Source organism: Dicentrarchus labrax, unplaced genomic scaffold (assembly GCF_905237075.1).
Source record: "Dicentrarchus labrax unplaced genomic scaffold, dlabrax2021, whole genome shotgun sequence".
Taxonomy (NCBI): Eukaryota; Metazoa; Chordata; class Actinopteri; family Moronidae; genus Dicentrarchus; species Dicentrarchus labrax.
This window is the reverse complement of record NW_026136711.1, coordinates 2,393,135-2,403,062: the sequence shown is the minus strand read 5'-3', so window position 1 is coordinate 2,403,062 and position 9,928 is coordinate 2,393,135. Positions and strand designations below refer to the sequence as shown.

General features: G+C 41.0%; 1 protein-coding gene and 2 long non-coding RNA genes across 4 annotated transcripts in view; 2 read left to right on the top strand and 1 right to left on the bottom strand.

Moving 5' to 3' along the window:
• The window catches only part of LOC127372052 (uncharacterized), a 281,035-nt gene that overhangs the window by 151,279 nt on the left and 119,828 nt on the right, over positions 1-9,928 (top strand). The window lies entirely within an intron of this gene.
• Positions 2,771-5,552, bottom strand: polr1h (RNA polymerase I subunit H). Its single transcript, XM_051415426.1, has 5 exons — positions 5,415-5,552; positions 4,770-4,889; positions 3,202-3,305; positions 3,008-3,117; positions 2,771-2,924 (listed from the first exon to the last, which is right to left on the bottom strand). The coding sequence occupies exons 2-5, from the start codon at positions 4,885-4,887 to the stop codon at positions 2,900-2,902; spliced, it is 357 nt and encodes a 118-aa protein (XP_051271386.1). The 5' UTR covers positions 4,888-4,889; positions 5,415-5,552; the 3' UTR covers positions 2,771-2,899.
• LOC127372063 (uncharacterized) lies at positions 5,563-9,688 on the top strand. The gene is made up of 3 exons (XR_007886518.1): positions 5,563-5,631; positions 7,384-8,775; positions 8,872-9,688. It is a non-coding gene; the product is annotated as an uncharacterized LOC127372063 (long non-coding RNA).

The following is a 9,928-nucleotide window of genomic DNA, read 5'->3' as shown; positions in this document are numbered from 1 at the left end:
GTGTATATGGGTCGCCAGCTCTACCAACTGAGCTAACCAGGTGCCCCAGGGTGGGTTTAAGAGTCAGTATCATTGGGGGATCCGGGCCTTGTTAATGAGGCCAGCTGCAGACAGAAAGAAACTGTTTTTGTGGCGTGAGGTTTTGGTCCTGATGGACCGCAGCCTCCTGCCAGAGGGAAGAGTTTCAAAGAGTTTGTGACCAGGATGGTAGGGGTCAGCCACAATATTGCCTGCACGCCTCAGGGTCCTGGGGGCATGGCAGATTGCAGCCAATCACCTTCTCAGCAGATCGAATGATACGCTGCAGTCTGCCCTTGTCCATGGCAGCGGCTGCAGCGTACCAGATGGTGATAGATCAGGGGAGGATGGACGGTGTAGAAGTGCACCATCATTGACTTTGGCAGGCTGAACTTCCTCAGCTGGCGCAGGAAGTACATCCTCTGCTGGACTTTCTTGGTGAGGGAGCTGATGTTGAGGTCCTGGGTGATGATGGTACCCAGGAAGCGGAAGGACTCCACAGAGTCAGCTGGGGAGTCACACAGGATGATGGGGGCGGGTGGTCCACAACCATCTCCACTGTTTTCAGACTGTTTAGCTCCAGGTTGTTCTGGCTGCACCAGGTCACCAGATGGTCAGTCTCCCATCTGTAGGTGGACTCATCTCCACCAGAGATGAGCTCAATGAGGGAGGTGTCATCTGTGAACTTTAGGAGTCTGACAGACTGGCAACTGGAGGTGCAGCTGTTGGTGTACAGGGAGAAGAGCAGAGGAGAAAGAATGCAGCCCTGGGGGGATCCAGTGCTGATGGTCTGAGAGACATTTTTCCCAGCTTCACGTGCTGTTTCCTGTCAGACAGGAAGTCTGTGATCCACCTGCAGGTGGAGTCAGGCACAGTGAGCTGGGAGAGCTTGTCTTGTAACAGAGCTGGGATGATGATGTTGAAAGCAGAGCAGATGCTGGAGGGTGAAGAGTAGGGCCATGTGTACTGCATCGTATACAGACCTGTTGGCTCTGTAAGCGAACTGCAGGGGATCCAGCAGTGGGTCTGTAATGGCTTTGGGGTGGGAGAGAACAAGGCGCTCAAAGGACTTCATGACCACAGAGGTGAGGGCAACAGGTCTGTAGTCATTGAGTCCTGTGGTCCTTGCTTTTTTGGGGACAGGGATGATGGTGGATGACTTGAAGCAGGCTGGCACATGACATGTCTCCAGTGAGGTGTTGAAGATGTCAGTGAACACCGGAGACAGCTGGTCAGCACAGTGCTTCAGGGTGGATGGAGAGACAGACTCTGGTCCGGCCGCTTTGCGGGGGTACTGCCTCTTAAAGAGTCTGTTGAAGTCCCTCTCTTGGAGGCAGAGAGTCGTCTCTGTGGTGGAGGAGGAGGGATTCACGGAGGTGTGGAGTTGTGAAGTGGCCCCGGCTCCTGCTGAACTGGGGGAGGGGGAACTGGTGAGGGGTGTCACAGGGGATGGTGTCAGGACTGCTCCTTTGTCTGTCGAAGCGACAATAGAACTCATTCAGCTCATTTGCCAGGCGCAAGTCGTTGATGGAGTGGGGGGTTTTAAGTTTGTAGTTTGTTATCTGTCTGAGCCCCTTCCAGACAGAACCAGAGTCATTGGCTGAGAACTGATGTTGAAGTTTCTACTGTTAGTACTGTCATTTAGCTTCTCCCACCGCCTTGCTAAGCTTGTACTTTGACTCCTTAAACTTGTCCCTGTCCCCACGCCTGAACGCTTGCTCCTTCATAAATAAGAGAAGGAATTTATTTTTCTAATTTTAAAGCCCATTACAATCTTTCAGTGGCTGGATTATTGTTAGTTTTAAGAATTCTAACCAAGCAAAGTTACACGACTGGCAATGATTTTTGGTCATTACAAGAAAATTTGATACTATTTAAGAATATTTGGCTTGTTTGTAGAAGGGCTGTTTTTGTAGTGTATGTCACTCTGTTTCTGTTGGATGTGTGAATAGTAAATTGTTTGCTAACACATTCACCATAACAACTATCTAAGTTGATAGTGTGTTTACAGCCCCCCTCCCTCCAAAAAAATAATTATGCAGCAATTACATTTTGTTATTATATTTTGTTTTATTTAACAATTTCAGTTGTATAACTGTCACATTATAAATAAAAATACATTTGTTCAGCATTAAAGTTCATTTTTGACTTGAAAAAAATCCTCAAACAAGCTTTCTTCAGCTTTCAACTGTATCATCAGTAGAAGATCTTAAAGACCTCCATAAACTTCAACTGGTTCAGAACTCGAATCATCACCAGAACCCCCTCCATCCACCACATCACCCCTGTTCTGCAGCAACTCCACTGGCTCCCGGTCAAACTCCGCATAAACTTTAAAACCCTCCTGTTTACGTTCAAGGCCATCCACATCCTTCCCCCTCCTTATCTGTCCGAACTCCTCCACATCGCCACCCCTTCCCGTTCCCTCAGATCTGCCTCCTCTGTCCACCTCTCTGTCCCTCATGCCTGCCTCGTCACCATGGGGAGCAGGGCTTTCAGCCGCTCCGCCCCCCGACTCTGGAACTCACTCCCACCGGACATCAAGAACCTGGACTCTCTCCCCCTCTTCAAATCAAGACTAAAAACTCACCTATTCAGAACTGCATACCCCACTTAACTATCTACATTGTCTTTTCTTATTTGTTTCTTATTTCTTACTGTTTTAATTTTTTATGCGTTGTACGGTGTCCTCGAGTGCCCAGAGAAATAAAATGTATTATTATTATTACAAGACACAAATGAAATATCTGGATAAAAATCTAGGAAGTTTATTTTGAAGTGAAGAGTGTGAATGTTAACAATTCAACGATCTGCAACCAGCACTGGCACACACAAGATCACACACATGGAGAGGAATGAAGACGATGAGTTGGATGTCTTCTCAGGAGTCCTCCTTCTCTTGATACCTGGAACACCAAAATCAAAGAGGTCAGCTAAAGATCACACTGCACGAAATGAATGCAGTTCCACAACATACAATGTTGATTACCTGCAGTGTGTACAGGTGAAGAAAACAGTCTGTCCTTCATCTGCAGATCTCATCTGCCTGGTGTGGTAAACCATCCCCTCTTTATTACAACGAGAGCAGCGTCTGTCAATCTATTGGGAACAGGGAGCCTCATTATTCAGTGTGCGATTGTTATCATCACACGCAGCAGTCAGTGAGTAGCAGTCTGTTCTTACCACAGGTCCCTTCAGTTCAGAGTCCTCTTCGTCTTCTAGAGCCACGGACAACTGCTCCACAGGGTTGAAGATGACTGTAGAGTGGATCTCTTGGCCGGAGAACTCTGGACAATAAATAAATTATAATTTGAGTGGCGGCAAAATTACTCTTGCAGGTTTTGTTCTGGAAGACAGAGATCTGACCTCAATATGGATAACAAGAGTGCATTAAAAATACCAGGTGTGAAAGCAAAGGCAAGATCGGATTGTATATTATCAGCATAACGTGGAAAACATTAAACCTACACAGGCTGTCAGCATCAACGCAACTGTTTTTTTTATATCTAAACCTGTACACAGTGTAGAAACAGAGGAAAAGGCATGACTGTGACTCCGGTCTGCAAAAGCTCCACCGTTTAACCCTTTCATTTACATTTCCTTAATCAAAGAAAAAATCAGCTAAGTCGCACTAATATTATTATAACATAAGACATTCACCTTAGGTAACAGACATGCTGCTCGGCTGGGAAGCAATGACACTCATTCATAGAGTGTAAAATACACTGTAAAAAGTTGTTTCAGCAAACTACTGCAAGATTTAGAATACCACGGTTGAAGTGCAAAAGGAGTAAAAACGCCTTTGTTCCTAATGCAATAACCCTGCTTAAATTGCACATGTAATTTTAATTTTAGCATCTTGCACAGGTAAATTTAGCATTTTGTTAAATGGAATAATTTACTTTTTGTCTGTACTTCTGTTGTTTTTTTATGTTTTTATGCCCCTGACTGCAAGACAAGATTCCTATCCTGGATAATAAAATTACTGAACTGAACTGCTGGTGTTTCCACCCTTACTTTATTCACAACTAAATAGTAAATGGACTGTACATGTTTTTCTAGTCACCACATGCCACATTTGCCCTTTCACACACATTCAGAGTGATGGCAAAGCTCATCGAACAGAAACTAACTCACTCATTCACATTCACAAAGGAAGCAATTCGGGGTTCAGTATCTTGCTTAAGAATACTTCGACATGCAGCCAGAGGAGCCGGGTATCAACCCAACAACGTTCCGATCAGTAGACGACCACCTCTACCTCTGAGCCACAGCCGCCCAACTAACACTGTTGTCACTTTTCTACGTGAAATGAAGCCATGCATTGGACCGTTTTTTCCCCTCTGCCATCACTCCTTCTTGACGTCATTGTTTTGCAGGAATACATGCCGGCATTGATAAAAGGAATTGATATGCTCGGAAGCTTCCAATTCCGATGGATCAGACAATTTGGAACGGGTACTAAACTGGAACCGATTCTCTGTTCTCTTCCCTAGATGACGTGTCCTGATACAGATTGGTGTGAAGGGCTGTAAGAGGCATATCAATTCTGTTTCTTGAGACATTTGAAAGATAAAGAAGAACATGTTCCCTTAGAGGTCCATTCCAAAATGGTCAGACTGAAAATCAGTGTACTGTACTAATGTACACCTTGTGCAAGGTATACATAATAGAATAGAATGATCTTTTCTTCACATTCACACTCATGGACTGTGAGTGGGCGTTTGGAGAGGACATGACAGAGTTGGTACCTGCTACAGGGATGCAGAAGGAGCAGCGGGGGCAGCACACTGTGTTCTGTATTCCTGGGAGAGGAAGAATATTTCCACATTCTGGGCAGAAATTGGGATTACCACCAAAACATGACATCTCTGTTCAAAGAAAAAAACATCAGTACAGTATTTAAAGCTGCAGTATGCAATTTTTATAACAATAATTTTGAAAGAATCATCTTTATATATTTCTTGGAGGTTTTTTTTTAGGCCTGGTGGATTATCTGTCTCATGAACTACTGTCAGGATATAGTGAAAGTTTCAGAAAATGTGACCAGAAATTATTTTTATAAGGGGAAGACAGACTTATGGAAATACTTAATGACATAATTACTGTTAAGTACAATATACACAAAGTTTTTTACAATGTAAGTAAATGTAAGTTTGCATATTTTACATATTAGCCATAATTAAAACTTTAAGCTGTTTTCTAGTGTTAGTAAGTTTTAAGACTAAATACCTTCCAAATAGAGTTAGACCGTATTAACACTAGATCGCATGTCCATAAGAGTTTCAAGCACAAACATTGTACAACGTTTAAGGGATCACCCCACTTGTATTGGAAACAGTTAACGTCAGCTAACGTTACATTCAACTGTATTGAGACCATAAGTAGTGACTTACCTGTTTAGTGTGTAAATGATGTTACTACACACAAATAATACGAAACTTTCACTGAAAAGAGCAACCGTCGCTGTCTCTGATGTCACTGGAAGTTTGGCGTCTGCATGGTTACACCGAGAGGTCCTTCAACTGCTCACCGTCGCATGTTGAGACGTCATTTAGGTACCCTTCCTACATCCATGACGTTATACTTGAGCAGACGTTTAATCTCTCGTAGGTAAGGTATGTTGATTGCTAAAAGTCATTTTAAAATTAAAGCATTAACACTACACGCAGTAGTATATCTGTTCATTTTTTAACGTTCTTATTTGAACCTTGAACTAGTTTAGCAGGCGCTTGTTAGCCGTCGAGCTAACTGCAGCTAGCTATTAAAATACTTAGGTTTGGTTTATTACAGTAACTTATCTACATTGTCCATTAACGTCCCTCCATTCACAGAAGCTAACCAGATATCACACACTGCCTTGAATTACTCTATCAACTTCCTTTGATTTAATATAGTTTGTTATTTACAGTAAGGCTAAATTAAAAAAAGAAGAGATTTTTTTTGTCAAGATGCCAAAACAATAATATATATATATTACATATACATTTTCTGTTCATTAGAATTAGAACCAGGGGTGTATCTAGAGAAATAGTCCAGAGGGTGGCAGAAATATATGCTGATTTAAACACAATCACAGAAATCAATATTTGATTGGAAACACTATTGTGGCACATTAGTTAATCACCAAATAGGCATTAGAAATAAATATATTGTTTTATTTCCAAATTGACATTTCTTCATTGAACTTGGTCTAAAATGTGGCCATAGCCGATCATTAAATGTCCTTTTTTTTCAACACTTTATTTTTAAAATGCGGGGTGGCCAGGCATTTTTTAGAGGAGGCAGCTGCCACCCTATGGTGTCCCTTCAGATCCGCCCCTGTAGAGAACCACACAACCACTAAATTCCCTCTGTCTTGCTTGCTGACTTTACAACTGACCCTCAAAGATGATAATACAAGGCTTCTGGCCTATTCCTATAAAATAAAAGCACATCATTTTACAATAATTCCCCATACTTAACATTGGGGCTGTATGTTAATGTAAAAAAAATCATATTGCCATTATTTTGACAGATTTTTCAATATGATTCACGATTAGTGGGAATTATCATATTTGCATCACAGATTTAATTTTCAGAAAAAAACTTAAAATCATGATGTGACATTTGTTGGGGTCTGTACCAAACAAACATGTTTTGTCACACATTGTACCTTTATCAAAAAATTGCAGTTTTTGCAATTTGGATATTTGTCAATTACAAAAAAATAAAATTGTATTGCTATTCACTGGGAAAAATGAAGGGCCAACCATGATTAACTGTATCCACAGACATTCCAAGATAAATGAGGATACTAAATGCATTATTTGGAAATGAAGATACCAAATCAATCTTAATACAATCAATACATTTTGATTAAAAAAAACAGTCTTTGTTGGGCAGTGAACTAAAGCTGCTGCTAAGAATTATTTTCATGAAATTCTTATTTAAAATAAAAATATTTTCATATTAACATGTATTCACAGTTTTATAAAGCCTTATAAATGCATTGTAAGGAATGTGCTTATAATGCATAGATCTGACCTTCATAAGTTGCTGAATTTTGTTTTCCTGAGACATACGGTTCAAAGGTTACTGGCCAAAATGTAAATATGTGTTGTTATAGCACCATTGTCTGACCAAATTGCACCAGATTCAACACTGCACTAGTACATGAGACAGATGATCTGTTAAAAAATCAGGTTCCTCTGGTTCCTCCTAGTGCTCCTGTGGATTCTTGCAAATACCATTAGGAGCACTAGGAGGAGCCAGAGGAGAGGATTTTTGCAGCAGCTCTAAGGAGCAGGGCATTGGTTTTCTGTTTTTTTTCATTGTGTCTCTGAATGAGAAATCAATTAATTCAGTTCCATTTTGTTTATATAGCAGGAGGCTGTGGGGGTCGAAGGTGCAAGTGACATGTCCAAGAGGAAGGAGGGAGTGAAGGGCTCCTATGTGTCCATCCACTCCTCTGGATTCAGAGACTTCCTGCTAAAACCTGAACTGTAACTGTTGTTGTCATACTTATGTACTCTTCGTGATAAGCAGCAATGGGGTTTGTTGGCTGTTTATCTGCCGTGAAGGTGTAATTGATTATTGTGTTTATATGTGTCATTTTTGGTTTATTCAATCAAACTGTAAAGTGTCGAGCTGTATATATGCTTGGTTATAGCACAAGTTGTATGAGACAGGCATACAGCATTATTTTTGTTAATTTATTTTTTCTTTCTTTAACCAGTTCTCACGGGTTGACCAGTAATAAAGGCCTGTATTTTAATCAAGACCTCTTGCCTCATGCCTGTCACTGGAGGTGCTACATGTGTTGTTGCTAATTTGACAGTGCAGCTAATAGCTAATTTGTATTTATGAAATAGGAAGAAACCACTAGCGTCTTTAGACACGTTTCTCTTCTGGCTTTATTTTGAAAGTGTAACCGGACGTTGCTTATTTATTTTCCTAATTCAGTCCACCCGGACGTGGGTAAATGTGTTGTTGCTAACTTGACAGTGCCACGGTCTCATATCAATCAAACATCCCTGCGCGTCAAAAAGTGACGCCTGAAGTGTACCTACAGCGTCACTGCAGTTTTTGACATGTTGGGAATGAGAACGTGTTGCCATTACAACATGAAGGCAGACCCAAAAATTACTGATTTTCCCAGAAATAGAAATTTTGCTCTATTGATTTTATTTTGCCCCAACTCATCAGTAGCAAATAGCATATTTGTATTATGTCATTTTCATTTGACACAACCTTTGGTAGACCTTGAATGAAGAGGGTTGGACATCGAGAGAGCCTACACTACAACCCACTTTTCATTTATACCTTGTTTTTAAAATCAGTGTGACCCCTCTTCCTGAGTGCCTGGGTTATCGCAGATCATACCCCACCTTATTAAGAAGTGAGAGGGTGATAGAAAAATCAGGTCTCACATGAGATTTGTTGAGATTGATAAAAATGTGCAATATCAACAGACTGGCCCTTAAACAAAAAAGACAAAAAACACAAAGCTGACCAAGGAGTCTGTTATCAGGAGACAATAAGCTGAATGTAAATGCAATGTATCACATTGCTTTACCCAGACTGAATAATGAGGACAGCTGCACTGGTAGCAGCAAGTACAAATAAGGTGTATGTTGTTGCAGGTTGCCTGGGCAGGCAGGTTTGGCACAAAGTGACTGGCTATCACGTTTGTGTCTGACGAAAGCAATGACGTCCAGGACCGCTTCAAGGTGAACATCAGTGAGCTGTCTGACGAAATCGACATCTCCTCTTACAGTAAGTTCTCATTCATTCTTTGGATTTATTCAAACTTCATTCAAAGTTCCCTGCCACTAACGTTTCCTGTGTCTTTGTGTGTCCGTGTCCCTGCAGTTGAACCAGCACAATAGATGAGCTGGATGCTCCCCTGGGGCTTACAGACACTTTGTATTTCGTCACACTGTTAAAATAATCGCCCAAGTCATTTTTTGTCAAAATTGTTTTTTTTTTTTGCCTAAATCATCTCCTCATGACGCCGGCCACCTATGGTAAAATTGCCTACATCCTTAGTTGATCAGATCATGTGATTTTTACCCCTTTAAGATAATGGCCTATGTCAAGTGTGCTACACTTTTGGTGAAGTTTTTTGTGTTTCCTGAAAAACTTGAAAAAATTAGTTAGGCGATTATTTTAACAGGGTGACGATTTGCAGTTTCACTCTGATGGTAGATGCAGACTATCTTTATATAAACCTCAGCATGTCAGACAGCAGAAATTTTCCTAACCCTGTGACATTTGCTTTTTGAAAGAATAAATGCAATACAGTGGTGGTGCAGCTCCCTCTGCAGGTAGAAATCAGGACGGACTTTGTTTAATAATCTGTTTTATTTTAGTTTCTAATCTCAGTGTTTGTTTGTGGATATTTCATTTTGATATTGAGTTGTTTTGTGAAGGACTGCTAGTTTTTTAAATGTGATAAGTTGACCTGCAGTTCTAGGACTGATAGCAGAGACATGACTGAATGCTGTTAACTGCTGTGTGAGTTGATAAATCTGCTTTTTGCCTGGTAAAGTCTCTCCCATTCTTCATCCACCCATGAATTCTATATTTTTCTTCTGATACCACAGCAATGTGTTGTTTGTCTGTGGCTCTCATCCTCAAACCCATTGGTTTCTATCACTGATTTCAAGACATAAATATTTTAAAATCCCTCACAGACGTATAGTTTTTGTTTTTTTTCCTGGAAACTATAGCTTTCATGAGATGCTACTCAAACAACAGGAAATAATGCATTTATTGGGGACTATTTTCAGCAGTGGATTATTACACATTTGATGCTCTAGTGACAGTACCCCTAGCTTTATCCTGCAGAAGAGAGGTAAAGCTGGTGAGTTCAAGATGTCCCCCATAGGTTTGTGGAGAGCCATTGTGAAGCTCAGTGTGGTTGGCT

What these genes read in the sequence shown, in the direction of transcription:
- polr1h (XM_051415426.1), bottom strand. Translation starts at nt 4,887, where the DNA reads ATGTCATGTTTTGGTGGTAATCCCAATTTCTGCCCAGAATGTGGAAAT. An exon ending in CTTCTGCATCCCTGTAGCAG is followed by an intron (nt 3,306 to 4,769) that starts GTACCAACTCTG and finishes TTTATTGTCCAG; the next exon opens with AGTTCTCCGGCCAAGAGATC. An exon ending in TTCACCTGTACACACTGCAG is followed by an intron (nt 2,925 to 3,007) that starts GTAATCAACATT and finishes TTGGTGTTCCAG; the next exon opens with GTATCAAGAGAAGGAGGACT.